The sequence below is a fragment of the Vulpes lagopus genome, chromosome 14, assembly GCF_018345385.1.
Source record: "Vulpes lagopus strain Blue_001 chromosome 14, ASM1834538v1, whole genome shotgun sequence".
Taxonomy (NCBI): domain Eukaryota; kingdom Metazoa; phylum Chordata; class Mammalia; order Carnivora; family Canidae; genus Vulpes; species Vulpes lagopus.
Window position 1 is genome coordinate 10352040 of NC_054837.1, and position 20869 is coordinate 10372908.

The 20869-nt window shown below is 49.5% G+C and overlaps 2 protein-coding genes across 2 annotated transcripts; both read left to right on the forward strand.

The window, feature by feature from the left end:
- Nucleotides 1-525: 525 nt before the first annotated feature.
- Nucleotides 526-2727, forward strand: LOC121475779 (glutathione S-transferase theta-1-like). Its single transcript, XM_041729338.1, has 5 exons — nt 526-761; nt 851-938; nt 1768-1918; nt 2197-2373; nt 2459-2727. Exons 1-5 carry the CDS (start codon nt 650-652, stop codon nt 2657-2659), a joined length of 729 nt encoding a protein of 242 aa, XP_041585272.1. The 5' UTR covers nt 526-649; the 3' UTR covers nt 2660-2727.
- A 780-nt stretch (nt 2728-3507) lies between these two features.
- LOC121475780 (glutathione S-transferase theta-4) lies at nt 3508-16393 on the forward strand. The gene is made up of 5 exons (XM_041729340.1): nt 3508-3815; nt 5920-6007; nt 13796-13946; nt 14959-15135; nt 16085-16393. The coding sequence occupies exons 1-5, from the start codon at nt 3704-3706 to the stop codon at nt 16280-16282; spliced, it is 726 nt and encodes a 241-aa protein (XP_041585274.1). The 5' UTR covers nt 3508-3703; the 3' UTR covers nt 16283-16393.
- Nucleotides 16394-20869: the final 4476 nt, after the last annotated feature.

Below are 20869 nucleotides of genomic sequence, written 5' to 3' on the forward strand. Positions count from 1 at the left end.
TGCCTGGGAGACTTCAATTCCTGTGAAGTGGGGAAGGCATGACAATGGGTCATGCATGGGTCAAGAAAGCCAGGGAGTGGCTCTGACCTCCTCAGGTCACAGAATGAGGCTGAGGCAGCTTCCTGGGAGTCCATGGCTCAGGTCTGCTCTGGCTGTTACCTGCTCCATGACCCACCCTGCTAGCATGTGCCCGGGTGGGTGCTAGGCCCCAGCTCCCAACTCCCAACCCACCCATGACTGTTCTCTGGGTCCATGGAGGCCTTGCCTGCAGCCCAGCCCTCAGCCTCTCAAGACTTGGGTTCTGGAAGTACACAGGACAGTCCAAGAGGAAGGCCAAGAGGCAAATGGACAAGGCTGGGGAGTGTGGCCACACTGGGTGAGGGGGCACGGCGAGGCTGAGGGTGCCCAGCCCGGCTCTGTTCCACAGAGGCCAGGAGGTGTTGAGGCTTGGCAGGGCGCCCAGCCCGCCTCCATTCCACAGAGGACAGGAGGTGGGGAGGCTTGGCAGGGAGCCCAGCTCTTACGTAGCTCAGAGGAAGTAGGTTTTCGCGAGGCTAACGAATTTCTTCAGGCCCCGTTTTGGAGGGGCCGAACCAAGCCCTGGACACAGGCCTGAGTGGAGAAGGTGAGGGCAGCTGGAGGTGCAGCCATGCCGCCGGAGCTGTTTCTGGACCTGTACTCACCCCCCTGTCGTGCCATCTACATTTTCGCCCTGAAAAATGGCATTCCCTTCCAGCTGCGGCCTGTGGAGCTAGGCCGGGGTGAGCCTTGACTAGCCTAGCCTGGGCTCCGTGGAGGGGGTGTCCAGGGGCCCGAACTTGCTGAGCCACTCATGGTCTCCACCCCTCAGGGGAGCACCTGAAGCCTGAATTCCTGAAGGTGAACCCTCTGGGGAAGGTACCTGCCCTCAGAGATGGGGACTTCCTGCTGGCAGAGAGGTAATGGGGTCCTGGGGTCTGCAGAGGCCTCAGGGCTGGGGGAGCAGAAGGGAGGAAAGCAGAAACCTGAGGCCCCCACTTCCTCCTTTTAGCTCACCCAGCTTGGAGGCAGGGGGCTGGACTAAGGGGCTGGAGCCAGTCAGGAAGACCCAAGCTCGAGGCTGGACCTCCCCAGATGTCCTGGACCTGGCCTTTCAGCCACAGGGGCCAGGGACCTGAGAGCCCCCGATTTGCACTGGGCTCTGAATCCCAGCTCCTCGCATCCTTGCTCTCGGCCTGGACAGGTCACAGAACTCCATGCCCCAGGTTTCTCCTCTGTAAAATGGAGGAGTCACATGACACCCCCCTTCCTGGGACTTGCCTGAGAACAGAAACTGGTCTCGAAGTACCAGGAGCCCGGGGTTGGGGGCGGGGGACCAAAAAAGGGGGTCCTCCTCCATCCCCTCCCCCGGGCTCCAGGCACTGGCCTGGGAGGGAACTTGGAGACCCCTTGGGCAGGGCATCCATGGCAGGCCGCCTTCCTCCCCTTCCTGCTCAGTAAGACCCTGATGCCAGCAAGCTGGGCCTGGAGGCCGAGAGCTGGCTGGGGTAATGGTAGGGAGGGGGGTGGCAATGTGGGCTGATGGGGGAGCATTTGAGGAATGGAGCAGTTGGGGGGGGGCAACCATGGAGGGGGTTGGGGGTTGCGGATGAGGGGATGGGGACTTCCTCCCCTGGAGGTGGCCTTGGAGAGAAACACAGTCAAATCACCCTGCTTGTGGGAGCCTGCCTGGCACTGAGGGTGGGGAGATCTCTGACGCCCTCCACCCCCCACCCCCCGGGTCCACAGCGTGGCCATCCTTCTCTACTTGAGCCGCAAGTACCAGACGGCAGAGCACTGGTACCCGCCTGAGCTGCAGGCCCGGGCCCGTGTGGACGAGTACCTGGCGTGGCAACACACCGCCGTCCAGCTGCCTGCTACCAATGTCTACCTATGCAAGGTGAGCCGCCCTGCCCTACCGTGTGGGCCGGGGCAGGAGCTGGAGCCCCCAGGCTGGAAGGAACTGGTGGGCATACAAGCCGCCCACCCCATCCCAAGTGGACATCCGTAATCACAGGCCTCTTCTCCTGTGTCTGATCCACTCCTCAGAATCCTTCTGAATACAGAGCCCGGGGGGTGTCGCTAGGAGGGAGGGCTGGTGGCCAAGGAGGGATGGCCAGGTGCCTGGGACATTCGGAGGAGTCCGGGGTAAGCTGCCTCTTATTGTCCCCGGCCCAGTCCCTCCTGCCCCATTTCTCGGGTCAGCCTGTGGACCAGGAGCGGCTAGATCGGCTGATGGGCAAGCTGAGACCAGCTCTGCAGCACCTGGATCAGGAGGTCCTGGCTGCCAAGCCCTTCCTGGCCACCGAGCAGGTCTCCCTGGCAGATCTGATGGCATTCACGGAGCTGATGCAGGTGAGCCTCTCTTGCCTGCTTGCCCTCTGAGGGGGACTCTGGGTCCTGGGCTGAGCCCCCTGCTCCAGCTACCCTGTCTCCCCAGCCCACTGCCGTTGGCTGTGACCTCTTCCGAGACTGGCCCCGGCTGGCAGCATGGCGAGCCCGAGTGGAGGCAGCTCTGGGCCCTGAGCTCGTCCAGGAGGCCCACAAGCTTGTGCTACAGCCTCGGGACCCCCGAGACGCCCAGCGTGACCCCAAGCTGGCCCAGGAGCTGGTGCATCGGCTGCTGGAGAGGCTCGGCTGAGAGGGATGCGACAACGGGGCCTGCTCCCCTGCACTCTCCTGCCCACAATAAACGTGCTGTATGTCCTCTGCTTGTCTCCAGCCTCATTTAGCCCCACTTCTGAGCAGAATCTAGAGGGCCAAGAGATCTCCCGCGATGACACAGCCGAGAGTGAGCAGCCCCCAGGCCTCCCCGAGTGTCCAGTTACCCTCCAGAGTTGCCAGGTGCTGAGTTCCACTGGCCACTGCCAGTGCCAAGCCAGGCCAGAAGTTTCTGGGCTTCTCTGCATAGCCTGGCAGGCCAACCCCTGGCACCCTGGTGGCATTGTCCCCAGTGCCCTGGCTACTCCCCAGGCTCCTGTTCAATGCTTTCTTTGCTATAGTCTAGGCTAGACTGACCTATACCTACCCCCAATCCCTACTTCTGAAACCCTCCGTGGTTGGTTCTCATTGCCCCATCCTCATTCTGGACCCTGCAGAGCCCCTTGGGTTGCATTCTGCAATGAAGTTCTGGCCCTGAGAATTCCCATGTGTAAGTCCTTCTTACACAGGCCGCCGGCATGCACATGCACCAAGAGGGAGGGGTAGGGCAGGGCTGCAGGTGGCCCATGCCTCCTGTCCCTAAGCCAGGGACCTCTCTCTAGTCTACTCCTTTTTTTTTTTTTTAATTTTATTTATTTATTCACAAGAGACACAGAGAGGAAAAGACACAGGCAGAGGAAGAAGCAGGCTCCATGCAGAGAGCACGAGTTGGACTTGAACCAGGGTCTCCAGGATCAGGCCCTGGGCTGAAGGTGGCGCTAAACCGCTGGGCCACCCGGGCTGCCCCTCTAGTCTACTCCTGAGTCTTCCCAGAACCCCTGCTGCTGTGAGAATTCCCGGCTTCCTGGCCCCATGACAATATCAAGTGAAACAAGAAGTTCTAGAATGTGGGGTTCTGGGCTTGGGTTGGAGAAAGTTGATAGGCACAGGGCCAGGGCCAGAGCCAGGGGTTCAGGCTGCATCTAGGCCCAGGTTCAGAGTGTGGCAGCTGTGGCTGGTGGGGGTGCCCAACGTGTGTCTCAACATGGGCCTGGAGCTCTATCTGGACCTCCTGTCAGCATCCTGCCGTGCTGTCTATATCTTTGCCAAGAAGAACAGCATCCCCTTTGACTTCCAGTTTGTGGATCTGCTGAAAGGTAGGCACCTCCTGCTGCCCTGCATAGGTCTGGCCCTGGAGCGGGGCAGGGCACAAGGTCAGGGTGTCTCTAAGCTGAGATGCAGAGGAGACTCCACCTCCTTAAGTCCACAGGGGAAGAAATGTTTCCCAAGGGAAGGAACAGACTCTCATAAGGTAAAGTGGAAGGCAGAGCTGCCGAGTGTCCTCCCGTCTCCCATCCAGTGCCTTCGGCTTTTTCTCGTGAGAGGGTAACACCTTGTTAGCTGGAGCACCTCTGATCAGTTGACAAAGGTTGCAGAAGTGTGTGGTTATCCAAACCTGAGTCAAGACCATTGCTTCGAAAAAAAAAAAAAAAAAAAGGCCATTGCTTCCGTCCATACCTGCTCAGGGTGACACAGACCCTGAGTGAGGTGCAGGGTGCTGGCCTCCAATGCTATCCCAAGCATGGAGGGGATTCGTAAAGGCTCAGGTTGCAGAAGCAGAAGTCTCTAGAACATAGTGGAGGAGACCAGGCGCTCTGAAATGAGGTGGGAACCCAGCCCCAGAAATGTTTCCAACTGGAGGCAGCTGGCTGCAGAAGGGTTAAAACTCCCAATAGATTGGGACACTTGGCTGGCTCAGTTGCTAGAGTGTATGGACTTTTGATCTCAGGGTTGTGAGTTCAGGCTAATGTTGAGCAGAGAGGTTACTTTAAAAAAGAAAAATAAGAAAAACTGAGTTCAAGTCCACATTGAGCAGAGCTTACTTAAAACAAAACAAGTTTCCTTAAAAAGTTGAAAATTGAGCTACTCTATGACCCAGCAATTCTACTAGTAGGTATTTACCTCAAAGATACAAATGTAGTGATCTGAAGGGCCACCTGCACCCCAATGTAAATAGCAGCAATGTCCACAATAGCCAAACTATGGAAAGGGCGCAGATGTCTGTCAACAGGTGAAGGATAAAGAAGATGTGCTATATATATATATACAATGGAATATCACTCAGCTATCAAAAAAATGAAGTCTTCCCATTTGCAATGACATGGATGGAGTAGAGGGTATTAGGCTGAGCGAAATAAGTCAATCAGAGAAAGAATTATCATATGATCTCACTCATATGTGGAATTTAAGAAACAAAACAGAAAAAAACAAAAACAAAAACAAAACAGAGGATCATAGAGGAAAAGAGGAAAAAAAAAAAAAAAACACAAGATGAAATCAGAGAGGGAGGGATGCCTGCGTGGCTCAGGGGTTGTGCATCTGCCTTTGGCTCAGGTCGGGATCCTGGAGTCCCGGGATCCAGTCCCGCATCGGGCTGCCTGCATGGAGCCTGCTTCTCCCCCTGTCTGTGTCTCTGCCTCTCTCTCTGTGTGTGTCTCTCATGAATAAATAAATAAAATCTTAAAAAAAAAAAAAAAAGAAATCAGAGAAGGAGACAAACTGTAAGAGACTCTAAATCATAGGAAACAAAACTGAGGGTCACTGGAAGGGAGGCAGGCGGTGGGGGATGGGATAACTGGGTGATGGGCATTAAGGAAGGCCCGTGATGTGATGAGCACTGGGTGTTATATAATACTGATGAATCACTGACCTCTACCTCTGAAACTAATAATACATAATACATTAATTAATTGAATTTAAATTTTAAAATGTTAAAAAAGTAAAGTAATGACCTTGAGGAGATAAAAACCCAAAACACAACAATAAAACAAAACTCCCCATAGACTGATTGCCCTTGAGAGGTTCTATTTTGGATTCCAGCTGTGTGCTGCGGCTGGGGCTCCTGGCTGCCTTGTCCCTTTTAGAGGGATCTATAGGAGTTGGGGGTGGGACCCGGGCCTCCAGGGGTTCTGCTGATTCATGGGCTGTGGCTTCAGGCCCAGAGCTGGGAGCTCGAGGGCTCTGACTTCTGTGAGCCAACGGGGTGTCCTGGTCACCAAGCCTGGGATGGGGTCAGGAGTCTTGATCCTAATCCCTGTTTTGTCACTGACTGGCCCTTGGACCTGAAGTTAGCCATGGTATTCCTCTGGGACTGTTTTCCCTCCTAGAGAAAATAGGGAGGAAGGCATTTCTGCCTCTGGGAGACCTGGTTCTCTCTTCCCTGGAGTCCCAGCACCCTCAGACCTTTCCTGTTCCTCTCAGGTCACCACCACAGCAAGGAATACATAGAGATCAACCCCCTGAAGAAGCTACCCAGCCTCAAAGATGGAAGATTTATCTTATCTGAAAGGTAAGTCTTCTCCAGAGGTCCCCACTCCCACTATCTATCTCTGCTCCTCCTAGGAGATTCATGCTAGTGCTTATTTTTTATTTACTATGAAAAAATATATATATATACCAAAGTAGAATAAACTAAGTATTGAGGAGTATAACAAACTCCACATGGTACCCATCACCCAATTCCAACATTGGTCCACTTGGGGAGCCCATTTTGCATCACCTGTAACCCGCTCTATTCCCCTGTCTGCCAACCACCCATCATTGCATCCATAAATGTTTAGGAAAATACTTTTAGGAGATAAGGGCTCTTTGAAAACAAACAAACAAACATCAAGGGCACCTGGGTGGCTCAGTAGGTTAAGTGTCTGCCTCTTGATTTTAGCTCAGAACATAATCTCAAGGTTGTAAGATTGAGCCCCACCTCAGGCTCTGCACTAGTATGGAGTCTGCTTGGGATTCTCTCTGTCCCTCTCCCTCTGCCCCTCCCTGCCTGCTCGCACACACTCTCTCTCAAACAAGCAAACAAACAAACATACAAACAAATATTTTTAAGCATCATTGTGATGCCTGGGTGGCTCAGTGGTTGTGCATCTGCCTTTGGCTCAGGTCGTGACGCAGGGGTCTTGGGATCGAATCCCACGTCGGGCTCCCTGCATGGAGCCTGCTTCTCCCTCTGCCTGTGTCTCTGGCCTCTGCCTCTCTCTCTCTCTCTCTCTCTCTCTCTCTCTGTGTCTCTCATGAATAAATAAATAAAATCTTAAAAAAAAAAAAGTATCACCACAATACCATGATGACACCTTGTAAAATTAACAATAATGCCTGGATTTCAACCATTATCTTATTCGTATTCAAAAGTTTTTGATTAGGGGCCCGGGGTGACTCAGTCAGTTAAGTGTTTGCCTTCAGCTCAGGTCATGATCTCAGGGTCCTGGGATTGAGCCCTGAATTGGGCTCCCTGCTCAGCAGGGAGACTGCTTCTCCCTCTCCTGCTCCTCTGCTTGTGTTCTCTTTGTGTCAAAAACATAAATAAAATATTTTTAAAAAAAGAAAAGAAAATTATTTATATAAAAATGTCTCTATCAAAAAAAAAAGTCTCTATCTCATATATAGCTTGTAGCTCGTGCATTTCAATCCCACTCCAAATAACTGCCAAGTATTGCAACTGGTGATCTGTCTCTTGGGTCTCTTTCCATCTGTAGCCCCTTCCATGACCCACCTCTCTTGCCTTGGCATTTTTTTTATAGTCTCCACACCTACAGGACCCTGAGACCAAGAGGGACATGCTCAGCCAACTGAACCTGCCAGGCACCCCTTGCCTTTGCATTTTTGCTGTGGTTGAAGAATCCGAGTCCTTCCTCTTGTGGAATTTCCCACAATCTGAGTTTTTGCCAATTGTATTCTTATTGTGTCATGTTTACATGGTTTTTCTGTCCTTTCGTTTCCTGTAAATTGGTCATTGGAAGTAGAAGTTTGGTAAGATTTGAGGTTGACTGTTTTTCAGACTGTTTCAGAGGCAATGTCATAATCGCCTCTGAAGTATGTCTTCTAAGTGGCCCACAGGACCTCAGCTGGCCCAGGGCCTGGATTATTTTCCTAGGGCTGTGGTCACAAATTATCACCAACTAAATGACTTAGAACAACAGAAATGTATTGTCTTTTTTTTTTTTTTAAAGATTTTATTTATTCATGAGAGACACACAGAGAGAGAGAGAGAGAGAGAGAGGCAGGGACACAGGCAGAGGGAGAAGCAGGCTCCACGCAGGGAGTCTGATGTGGGACTCGATCCCAGGACCCCAGGACCACACCCTGGGCTGAAGGCAGGCGCTAAACCGCTGAGCCACCCAGGGATCCCCCAGAAATGTATTGTCTTACAGTTCTGGAGGCCAGAAGTCATAATCGAGGTGTCAGTAGGGCTGTGCTCCCTCTGAAGCTAGGAAAGCTTTGTTCCAGGCCTCTGTCTTAGGTTCTGGTAGCCTCAGGCTTTCCTTGCCTGGGAGATGGCCATCTTGCCTTCCCTCTGTGTCCCTGTGTCCAATTCCCCTTTCCATAAGAACATGAGTCATATTGGATTAGGGTCCACTGTAAGACCACATTTTATTTTTACTTTTATTTATTAAAGTAATCTCTACACCCAATGGTGGGGCTTGAACTCACAATTCCGAGATCAAGAGTCATGCTCTTCTGACTAAGTCAGCAAGGCACCCCTCTAAGACCTCATTTTAACTTGATTACCTCTGTGAAGACCCAGTTTCCAAATCAGGCTACATTCTGAGGTCCTGGGCATTAGGATTTCAACACATCTTTGTGGGACACCATTCAACCCATAACGGTCTGTCCCCTGGGTCCCCCAAATTCATGTCCTTCCCACATGCAAAATATATTCAACTCATCCCAACACCTCCAAAAGTCTTAATCACTCTGGCATCAGCCTGTAGCCCAAAATGCCAATGTCTACATTATCCAAATCATGTATAGGTGAGATTCAGGGTATGATTTTTTTAAAATAATTTTTAAAAGATTTTATTTATTTATTCATGACAGATGCACAGAGAGAGAGGCAGAGACACAGGTAGAGGGAGAAGTAGGCCCCATGCAGGGAGCCCAACGTGGGACCCGATCCTGGGACTCCAGGATCGCGCTCTGGGCCAAAGGCAGGAGCTAAACCTCTGAGCCACCCAGAGATCCCCATGATTTTTTTTTTTAATAATTTTGTTTATTTATTCATGAGAGACACACAGAGAGAGAGAGGCAGAGACACAGGCAGAGGGAGAAGCAGGCTCTATTCAGGGAGCCCAATGTGAGACTTGATCCCAGGACCCCAGGACCACGTCCTGAGCCAAAGGCAGATCCTCAACCGCTGAGCTCCCAGGCGTTCCCAGGGTATGATTCATCCTGGGGCAAAGTTCCGCTCTCTCTGTGAACCTCTGAAACCAGAGGACGAGTTGTCCTGCTTCCAAAATACTATGGGGAGGGGTGCCGGGTTGACTCAGGTGGTGAAGCATGTGACTCTTGATCTCAGGGTCTTGAGTTCAAGCCCCATGTTGGGTATTGTAGAAATTACTTAAAAATGATAATAAAAAAATACAAAAAAATATAAGGAGGGGCACCTCGGTGGCTCAGTCAGTTGGGTGTCTGCCTTCTGCTCAAGTCCTGATCCCACAGTCCTGGGATCAAGCCCCATGTTCGGTTCCCTGCTTTATGGGAAGCCTGCTTCTCCCTCTGTCACTCCTCCTGCTTGTGCTCTCTCTTTCTGTCAAATAAATAAATAAAATCTTAAAAAAAAATGCAATGGAGGAACATGCACAGGGTGGATATTCCCATTCCCAAACAGAGAAATAGGAAGGGGGGAGAATCTCATACATTCCAAGCAAGTCTGGAACCCAGCAGGGTAAATCACTTTAGATTTTAAGCCTTGAGAATCATCCTTTTGGCTCCATGCTCTGTCCCCTGGGCCCATAGGGTGGTGGCTCCACACTCTGGAACCAGGGAGGCTGAAGCTCAACTCCCACCTGCACTGCCCCACTCCAGGCCCGCTGGTGGCAGGGCAGCCCTACTGGCCTCTGAACCTCCTTCTGGGTCACTCTTCCCTTCTCTTTCTTTTCTTCTTTTCTTTCTTTCTTTTTTTTTTTTTTTAAGACAATTTATTTATTCATGAGAATCACAGAGAGAGAGGCAGAGACATAAGCAGAGGGAGAAGCAGGCTCCCTGCAGGGAGCCGGATACAGGATTCTGTCCCAGGACCCTGGGATCCTGACCTGAGCCAAAGGCAGATGCTCAATCGCTGAGCCACCCAGGCACCCCCCCCACTTCCCTTTTCTTGAAGGCTAACCCAAGTTTGCAGTTGGATAACTCTGTCGGCCATTGTCACAGAAGCCCAGCAGCCTTCCTTCATTTTACTCCCCTTCATTTCACTTCATTTCTGTCCGTCTCCGTCCAAGCTGGCAGCGTTCCTACTGAACTGGCCACATGGATTCACAAATCACACACCCTTATCTCTTTAGCAAATGACTGTCCCGCCGCACCCTCGCACTGTTCTCTCCAGAGCAAGCAAGGCCCCAACCTCAGTGCCAGGGCTCCTCCTCTCTGCCTTCTCTTGGCTCTGTGTTCTCACCCTGGTGGGCCTAGCTCCCCAGCCTGGATCTCGGAACTATATGCTCTCCATGCCTGGCAAATCCGCTCCTCCCTCATAGGTCTTCTCCAGTGACCCTCGCCGCCCACTCCCCTCAACCAGAGGAATCTGGTACTGAATCTCTCCTTTGGCCATCTCCCTGTCTGTCTGGAAAAGGATCAGCCTCTCCTTCTCAGGGTATCTGAAGTTCCCAAAGAAGGGCATGCATGGGCCTAGTCTGAGTCCCCTTCCTGCCTGTGGGCCACTCACTGGCGGGCACACTGGGGCCTCTGACTGCCAGTCGCCCTCACCAGAATCACTGGATTAAAGATGACAGAGCAGGTCCTCATGAGAAAAGTTGGGGAGGAGGTGCTAGGCAGACAGAAGGCCAGGAACTGTGATGCTAGCCAGGGTACCTGTCCCCAGGAGATGGGGCTCCTGCAGGCACAGCAAGCTCTGATCTGCTACCGTGGCATTAGGGGTGGCAGGAGGCATTTGCAAATACAGAGGTGTGGATGGGCCCTACTTGGCCCTGGTGTTCCCGGTGTGGGAGCCGGGAAAGCTAATGCCAGAGAATGAGCAGTGGGGACCTCAAATCACAGGACAAAGAGACACAGAGTGTGGCAGTGGGCTGTGGGCTCAGAGTGGCACAAGCTACAGACAACCTGGGGGAACCAGTCAGGACTGGGAGCCACCAACAGGTCTGCCCAGAGCAGTCATGACCCAGGGGTTGGCCACCAAGGACAGTGCTCCCAGAGGTTGCAAACTGGGGAGGGGCATTGGGCCAGTGAGGCAAGCCTCTGCCTGCCTCTGCTGCCCATTCACACTCCTCCCGACCTGACTCCATCCTGACTCCATCCATCCCCTCCACCCCCTGGTCCTGGTCAAGGTCGTGCACAACACCGGGTGGTCAAGAGCAGTGCCCCGGCTTGGGCTCAGACTCGGGCTCAGGCTGCTGGGGTCAAACCCCAATCCTGTCACTCATGGGCTGTGTGTTTTTGGTAAGTGAGTTATATTTCTCAGCCTCAGTTTCCTCAATTGTAAGCATACAGGGACCCATCTTACAGGGTTATTGTGGGTTGAACTGAGATGGTTTAAGATTTAGGATTTTCCTCCTTGACAACTCCCCCCTTCTTAGAGAGGTGGACCTTTGGGGCCTCCCTCCTCCCTCCCAACCTCCCTTCCTTTCTCCCCATCCATCTTTGCTCCCTTCTCACTTGCTGACTCTGCGCAGGCAGGGTTGGGGGCTGCGGTGTGTGTGTGTGTATGTGTGCAGGGTAGGTGGGCAGGCACCTGCATCTTGGACTTTGATGTCATATCAGACTTTGGCTTAGGGCTCTCTAGGGCCCCAGACATCCTAGATTCCTCAAACACCTGTGTCTACCCTGATTTCCTCCTTTCCTGCCCCCCACCAGCAAAGAGCAAGACCATCTCCTTCAAATGGTGCCTCCAGTCTGTACCCTCCCCATACCCCCGTGGCCTCTGCTCTCCTCAGAACCCCTCCACCCACTACCAGAGTGGTCTTTCTTTCTTTCTTTCTTTCTTCTTTCTTTCTTCTTTCTCTCTTCTTTCTTCTTTCTTTCTTTCTTTCTTTCTTTCTTTCTTTCTTTCTTTCTTTCTTTCTTTCTTTCTTTCAGATTTTATTTATTTATTCATGAGAGACACAGGAAGAGAGGCAGAGGCACAGTCAGAGGGAGGAGAAGCAGGCTTTATGCAATGAGCCCGATGCAGGACTCGATCCCAGGAATCCAGGATCATGCCCTGAGTCAAAAGCAGACGCTCAACCACTGAGCCACCCAGGCATCCCATTTTTTAAAAATTAATATGTAATTGCTATACAGCTTTATATTAATATTTATGTTTCAAGTATAAAACATAGTGACTCACTTGATGTATATATTGTGAAATGATCACCACAGTAAGTTCTAGTTGCCGTCCATCACCACATATAGTTGTAGATTTTTTTCCCCCTTATGATAAGAACCTTTAGGATCAACTCTCTCAGCAACTTTCAAATATACAATACAGTATTATTGACTTTGGTCACAATTACTTCCCCGTGACTTATTTTATAGCTGCAATCTGTACCTTTTGACTCCCTTCACCCATTTCACCTCCACCCCCAGCCTCCTGCAACCACCAATGTATTCTCTGTATCTATGACTTTGTTTTTTTTTTTTTTATTCCCATATACATGAGATCACACTGTATATTTCTTTCTCTGTGTGACCTATTTCACTTAGCATAATGCCCTCAAGGTCCATCCATGTTGTTACAAATGGCAGGATTTCCTTCTTCTTTATGGTTGAATAATATTCCATTGTATATTTACACCACATTTTCTTTATTCTTTCATCCACTGATAGACACTTAAGTGTTTCCATACCTTGGCTATTCTAAATAATGTGGCAGTGAACATGAGGGTGCAGATATCTTTTTGTTACAGTGCTTTTGTTTCCTTCAGATAAATATCCAGAAACGGAATTGCTGAATCATATAGTGGTTCTATGTAGAAACCTCCATGTTATTTTCCACCGTGGCTCCACCAGTTTGCATTCCCATCAGCAGTGCACAAGGGTTCCCTTTTCTCCGTATCCTTGCCAACATTTGTTATTTCTTGTCCTTTTGATGACAGCCATTCTCACAGGTGATATCTCATTGTGGTTTTGTTTTTTTCCTAAGATTTTATTTTATTTATTCATGAGAAACACACAGAGAGAGGCAGAGACACAGGCAGAGGGAGAAGCAGGCTCCATGCAGGGAGCCCGACGTGGGACTGTCTTGGGACCCCAGGATCACAACCTGAGCAGAAGTCAGACGCTTAACTGCTGAGCCACCCAGGTGTTCCCTCATTGTGGTTTTGATTTGCATTTTCCTGCTGATGAGTGTTGTTGAGCACCCTTTCATGTGTCTGCTGGCCATCTGGACATCTTTAAAAAATGTCTCCAGTCCTTTTTTGATTGGATTATTTGTTTTCTTGCTACAGAGTTATAGGACAAAGGGATATTTCTAAAATTCAAGGTGGATTTTTTCATCCCCCTGCTTATATAGCCAGAACCTTGAGGGTTAAGTCCATAGCCTCCCGCATCACCATAACCTGGCCTCCCTGTGTGGCCTCCACCATATCTCTAGCTGTCTCTGACCATTTTCCCCATCCTTCTTCTGGTCACATCCACCAACTCTTTTTTTTTTTTTAAGATTTTTTTTTTTTTAAATTTATCTATTTATGAGAGACACACAGAGAGAGAGGCAGAGACACAGGCAGAGGGAGAAGCAGGCTCCATGCAGGGAGCCCGATGTGGGACTCGATCCTGGGTCTCCAGGATCACACCCTGGGCTGAAGGCAGGCCCCAAACCACTGGGCCATCTGGGCTGCCCCCAACTGTCTTTTCTCTGCCATGCTACCTCTTACATGAATTCCTGTACATGTTTCCCACTACCTAGACTGCCCTTTCTGATGCCATCTAGCAACTCCCATTCACCCTGTCGGTCTCCCTCTCTTCTCTTACTGACTGTGGACTGACTGCTTTTCTTGGCATCCTTTGGGCTCATCTTTTCCCTAGTAAAAAGTCTGTGCCCAGAGCCCATCTCTGGCTGGAGGTCCTGCCTTGGGCCCAGGCCACACTGGGGTGGTGGGGTAACAGTTTTGGGCAAGGCAAGAGCAATGCCCCCGACTTTCTCTCTCTGCAGCGTGGCCATCCTTTTCTACCTGTGCCGCAAGTACAGCACACCCTCACACTGGTACCCACCAGACCTGCACACTCGCGCCCGTGTGGATGAGTTCATGGCTTGGCAGCACACTGCCATTCAGCTGCCCATGAGCAGGATCCTCTGGATCAAGGTGAGTGGGGTCCAGGCTAGGGCTGACCACTGGGGAGTTCAAGGAGATCTCCCTCCTTTCCTGAGCCTCATTTCCTTGGCTCCGTCTCCTGCCTGCCTAGATTTCTAGAGCTGATGGGAGTGTAGAATGAACCACTGGGTATGAAAAAGCCTTGTAAAAACAAGGGGAAGGGCACCCAGGAGAGGTTGGTATTATTCAAGCCAGAATAGGATTCAAGAAATTTCACTGACTTAGAAAACATCAGAGTTGAAGGGTCCACAGAGACCACCAAATTTGAAGATGACCCATAGCTGGTGTATGTGCCCTTACTGCTTATCTCATGCCTGAGACAGACCTCACTAACCAATTACAGGATTCCTTCCCGCAGTGATCTCTCTCTCTCTCTCTCTTTTTTAAATATTTTATTTATTTATTCATGACACACACACACACACACACACAGAGAGAGAGAGAGAGAGAGAGAGAGAGAGAGAGAGAGGCAGAGACACAGGCAGGGGGAGGAGCAGGCTCCGTGCAGGGAGCCCCACTTGGGACTCATCCCGGGTCTCTAGGATCAGGCCCCGGGCCGAAGGTGGTGCCAAACCCCTGGGCCACCATGGCTGCCCCCGCAGGAATCTCAAAATCCCACTGAATTGTGGCCCCAGGTTACTTCTACCAACCAGAATCACTAAAAGAGATGAACCTACTTTCCATCCTTGGTTCTGTCCAACACCTCTTCAGCAGACAAGGGTGCTGAAGAGTGGAGGTTCATTTTTTTTTTTTAATTTTTATTTATTTATGATAGTCACAGAGAGAGAGAGAGTGAGAGAGAGAGAGAGAGAGAGGCAGAGGGAGAAGCAGGCTCCATGCACCGGGAGCCCGACGTGGGATTCGATCCCGGGTCTCCAAGACCGCGCCCTGGGCCAAAGGCAGGCGCCAAACCGCTGCGCCACCAGGGATCCCAAGAGCGGAGGTTCAGATGGGATTATTAGAGTGCAGCCTCCTCTTCCCTCCCGTCCCCCACCCTGGCCAGATGCTGATCCCAAGGATCACAGGTGAGGAGGTTCCAGCCGAGAAGACAGAGCAGATGTTGACAGAGGTGAGGACAAACATGCAGCTCTTTGAGGAGAAGTTTCTGCAGGACAAGATGTTCATCACCGGGGATCACATCTCACTGGCTGACCTGGTGGCCCTGGTGGAGATGATGCAGGTGTGGAGTGGGATGGGGTGATGGACAGAGCCTGGGCACAAGTGAGATTCCTCTGCGACCATTGGGGCCATGCTTTGATTATAGGCTGGCGAAGTCTCCAGTGTCTGGAGTCTCCAGGAAGTGTACAGAGGCCATCAAAGTGTCCTTCCAGCTGAGTGCTTCTTTTCTAGAGCTCCAGACACAGCTCTGAGTCTGAGGGGCATCCACTGTGTGTTTGGGGGCACACCCAGGTGTGGGCATTTATGTGGTTTCTACACACAGGGGAGGGTGGCCATTTCTGACCTGGCTGGTGTGCGAGATGGCCAGTTCAGACTCTGGCCAATGTCTTGAGAGGCCAACGTAATCTGTGGCCAGTATGCAAAGTGTCCATTTTAATGCAGACCATCGCCAGGAAAAACCAGTGTTTCTGGCCCAAGTGGTGTAGTCCCCTATATTTCACCCCTAACCCACATTTCACCCACATCCACCCCATTTCAGGGTGCCCCAAGCTTTTTGGGTGCATGTTTCTTAGACTACCTGCTGGGTCACCCACTCTAGGGCCTGAGCCGATTACAGAGGAAGGTTCAATGTGGAGGAAAAAGAACTGAATTCGTTGCACCTTCATCTGAGAATAAGGGATTTCCCAGTAGAAGGCAGGACCCATGGAAGGTTTCATGCTGAAGTGGGAGCCATCTGGGCCAGGTGTCACCTCAGAGAGGGATTTAGGAGCCTTGGAGCAAGACCAGTGGCCAAGAATCCTGGAGATTCTGATCTTCCAGTCCCCACCCCACATCTATCACATAATGTCTGACCCCTTGTCCAGGCCAGGGAGTAGGGTGGGTCACAGACTCACTCTTGGTAGAGGCAGATTAGGAGAGCCCCTGAGGCTATAGGAGGGGACCTATAGGTAGGGCTGGTCCCCCTCTCCCTCCTTCTGCCTGACTACTCCTTCTTCTTCATCTATCTGTAGCCCATGGGAGGCAACTATAACGTCTTCCTCAATAGCTCCAGGTTAGCTGAGTGGCGCATGAGGGTGGAGCTGGCCATTGGCTCTGGCCTCTTCTGGGAGGCCCATGACCGGCTGATGAAGTTGGCAGAGTGGGACTGTTCAACACTGGATCCGATGGTCAAGGAGAAGATCTGCGAGTTGCTGCAGAAGTTCAGATAGAAGCAGAACTTCTGCAAGGCTTGGCTGGCTCACCCCTTTTGAGCTTCCTTTCTTAGAGGAGATGTTGAAAACAACTACATTTCTTTGCCTAATAAAATACTGCAATCACCACCATGGCTGCTGAGTCTGGGACAGTTGGTATGAGCATAGGGTTTGGTGTGGGCGAGTGTGGTGGTCATGGGTCCTCCCAGGTTCCAAAAAAAAGTTTAAAAACTAAAGGTTAAATATGATTAAGGGCGGGGAATCCCTGGGTGGCTCAGTGGTTTGGTGCCTGCCTTCAGCCCAGGGTGTGATCCTGGAGACCCAGGATCGAGTCCCACGTCCGGCTCCCTGCATGGAGCCTGCTTCTCCCTCTGCCTCTCTGTCTCTCTGTGTCTTTCATGAATGAATGAATGAATCAATAAATCAATCAATATCTTTAAAAATATGATAAAGGGAGCCTTGCTGGCTAAGTCAGTTCAGTGGAGCATGCAACTCTTGATCTCTGGGTTGGAAGTTTGAGCCCCACATTGGGCACAGAGCTTACTTTAAAAAAAAAAAAAGATTAAAAAAAAAAGATTAATTGGGGGTGCCTGGGTGGATCAGTTGGTTAGCATCCAACTCATGTCATGATCTCAGGGTCATGAGATTGAGCCCTACATTGGGCTCTGCAGTCAGTGCAGTGCTGGAGGTTCTCTCCCTCTCCCTCCCCCTCTGCCCCTCCTCCCTCTACACTTGTTTGCACACTCCCAAATAAATAAAAGATCTTTAAAAAAAAAATCAACTGGGTTAGGGTGCCTGTGAGCTCAGTTGTTCGGGTGTCCAAGTCCCGGTTTTAGCTCAGGTGGTGATCTCAGTGTCATAGGATTGAGCACATCAGGATCTGGGCTCAGCAGTCGGCCTGTTCCTCTGCCTCTGCTCCTCCTCCCTCTCATGCTCTGTCTTTCAAATAAATAAATAATACAATCTTCTTAAAAAATCGACCAGGAGTTCCTAGGTGGCTCAGTCAATTAAGCATCTGCCTTCTGCTCAGGTCATGATTCCTGGGTCCTGGGGTAGAGCCCAGCATAGCATCGTGCTTTCAGCTTAGTAGAGAGTCTGCTTCTTCCTCTTCCTCTGCCTCTCTGCCTGCTCGTGCTCTCTCTCTCTTTCTCTCATTCACTCTCTCAAATAAAATATTTTTTTAAAAAAGATTTTATTTATTAATGAGAGACACACAGAGAGAGAGAGAGAGAGAGAGAGAGAGGCAGAGACACAGGCAGAGGGAAAAGCAGGCTCCCTGTGGGGAGCCCGATGCGGGACTGGATTCCAGGACCTGAGCCAAAGGCAGACCTCAACCACTGAGCCACCCAGGCGTCCCAATTTATACCCTTTTAAAGTCCTCACTCGGCTGCACCTGGCTGGCTCAGTCAGTAGAGCAGGCAACTCTTGATCTCAGGGGGGGTGAGTTTGGGGCCCCACCCTGGGCATGGTGCCCATTTAAAAAAATTTTTTTAAAAAATGGAAAAGGAAAGAAATGAGAATCCTCTGTTTGTAAACCCTCAGGGAATTGGGGTCTTTAGAGCCTTAGCTCTCTGTTCTCCTGGTTAGCAATAATCCGATAAACAGCTTTCTCTTTTTCAAGATTTTATTTATTCATTAGAGACACAAAGAGAGAGACAGAGACAGAGACAGAGACAGAGACATAGGCAGAGAGAGAAGCAGGCTCCTTTCAGGGGACCTGATATGGGACTCAGTACCTGGGCTCCAGAATCATGCCATGGGCTGAAGGCAGACACTCAACTGCTGAGCCACCCAGGCGTCCCATAAACAGCTTTTTTATTCCTTTCTTGCAAACACTCAGTGGGGCCCTTGCTGGCTTTGGTGCTCGTTGGGTGGATGAACTCTCCTTCCGTTAGGTTATGCAGTCACTAAGAACAAAAAGCACGACTCCATAGAAAAATGGACTAAAGATATGAATAGGCAGTTCACAGATGGTGAGAACCAAGTAGCAAAAACACATTAAAAGAACCTAAAACTGGGGCGCCTGGGTGGCTCAGCTGGTTAAGTGTCTGCCTTCAGCTCAGGCCATGATCCCAGGGTCCTGGGATCGAGCCTCACATCAGGCTCCTTGCTCAATGCAGTCTGCTTCTCCCTCTCCCTCTGTTGTTCGCTCTGCTTGTGCTCTATGGCTCTCTCTCCCTCTCTCTCTGTCAAATAAATAAAATCTTAAAAAAAAAATCAACAACCCTGAAGCTTATTAAATGTAGAAAAATGAAAATTAAAGTTATAATCAATTATAAATATCACTCCACACCATACCCATTAGGTTGGTATATTTAAGTTATGTTCAGGGTCTTGAGATAGCAAAGCCACCCAGGCACCCCATGTTCACAAGTTTAAAACAGCAGATTCACAGTTGTTCTTGTAGCTTTATTTTTGTGACTACTAGAACAATTTATTTTTAAAAAATTTTAAATTTTATTTAAATTCAATTAATTAACATATAATGTATTATTGTTTCAGGGGTAGAGACCAATGATTCGTCAGTGTTAATATAACTCCCAGTGCTCATCACATCACGTGCCCTCCTTAATGCCCATCACCCAGTTACCCCAGCCCCCACCCCCTCCCCTCCAGCAATCCTCGCTTTGTTTCCTATGATTTAGAGTCTCTTAAGGTTTGTCTCCCTCTCTGATTTCATCTTGTTTTATTTTTGCCTCTCTTCCCCTATGATCCTCTGTTTTGCTTCTTAAACTCCACATGAGTGAGATCACATGATAATTCTTTCTCTGATTGACTGATTTCCCTTAGCATATTCTCTCGTTCCATCCACATCATTGCAAAGGGCAAGGTTTCATTTTTTTTAAATGGCTGAATACTATTCCATATACTCCACTTTCAATAATGGATGTAACAAGGCAGAGGTCATAGAGGAAATAGACTCGAATGATGCTCTAAACCAATGGACTCACCAGATAGATTCACAGAACCCTCCACCCAATGACCACAGAATACACACTTTTTTTATTTTATTTTATTTATTTATTTATTTATTTATTTATTTATTTATTTATTCATGAGACAGGCAGACAGGCAGAGGGAGAAGCAGGCCCCCTACAGAGAGCCTGATGTGGGACTCCATCCCAGAACCCCCAGATCACAACCTGAGCCAAAGGCACTCAATTGCTGAGCCACCCAGGTAGCCCTTTTTTTTTTCTTTAAAATTTATTATTATTATTATTTTAGTAATCTCCACACCCAACCTGGAGCTCAAACTCACAACCCCAAGATCAAGAGTTGCATGCTTTTTGGATTACCCCAGCCAAGCGCCTCAGAATATACATGCTTCTCAAGTGCACATGTAATATTCTCCTGGATAGATCATATGTCAGTGTTGTGCCCAAGATTGCGAATCCAAGAAACCACCCAGGAGCCGACACCAATGCAAACACACGAGGGTTTATTTACAAGTTCGAGCTTGGGTCCAATTATACCCAACACGGCGGAGCAGGGGCATGGACCCTGAAGTGGGTTACAGCTGGGTTTTTTATGGGCTGGTCTAGGGGATTTTCAGAAGGGGTGGAGGAATTTTTTCCATTCCAATATGGGGGACAGGGGTGGGGGAGTTTCTTAAGATCTGATATGGGATTTCCTGCCGAGGGCATTCTGAGCTCTGTTGTCTTTGTGATATGGGATTCCTTGTCAAGGACATTCTGCAGTTTTTCCTGTAAAGTTCAGCTCTTATTCACAGGGGCCTAAGATGGCTGTACTTGTGCTAATGCTAAACTTGAGGTGGAATGGCCTTAATTTTCTCGGCCTCCACAGTCAGGTCACAAAATAAATTTCATTGAATTTAAACAGATCGAAGTCATATCATGTATGTTCTTGGAACACAATGGAGTGAAATTAGAAAATAACTGAAGAAAAACGAGAAAGTTCACAAATACCTGGAAATTAAACAATACATTGTTAAACAGCCATAGAGAAGTTAGAGAATACCTCTAACATATGAAAACAAAAACACAACATAACAAAATTTACGAGATAGAGCAGAAGCAGTGCTAAGGGAAATTTATAACTGTTAACGTACATGAAAAACGATCTCAAATCAATAACCTAACATTATACCTTAAGGAACTAGAAAAAGAAGAACAAACTAAACCTGAAACCAGCAGTAGAAAGGAATAATAAAGACTAGAGTGGGGATGCCTCGGTGGCTCAGCAGTTGAGTGTCTGCCTTCGGCTCAGGGCGTGATTCCGGGGCCCCAGGATCAAGTCCCACATTGGGCTCCCCGCAGGGAGCCTACTTCTCCCTCTGCCTGTGTCTCTGCTTCTCTCTGTGTGTCTCTCATGAATAAATAAAATCTTTAAAAAAAATAAACGGATAACATACAATGACCAGGAGTGCAAGGGTGGTTCAACATAGGAAAATCAACCAGTATAACATACCATACTAATAGAATAAAAAAACAAAACAAAACCCATGACTATCTTAATAGATGTAATAAAAAAAATCATTTGATGAAATCCAACATCCTTTCAGGATAACATTACTCAACAAACAAAGAATAGGATAAAGGGCAATAGGATACTGGGATGCCTGGGTGGCTCAGGGTGTGATCCTGG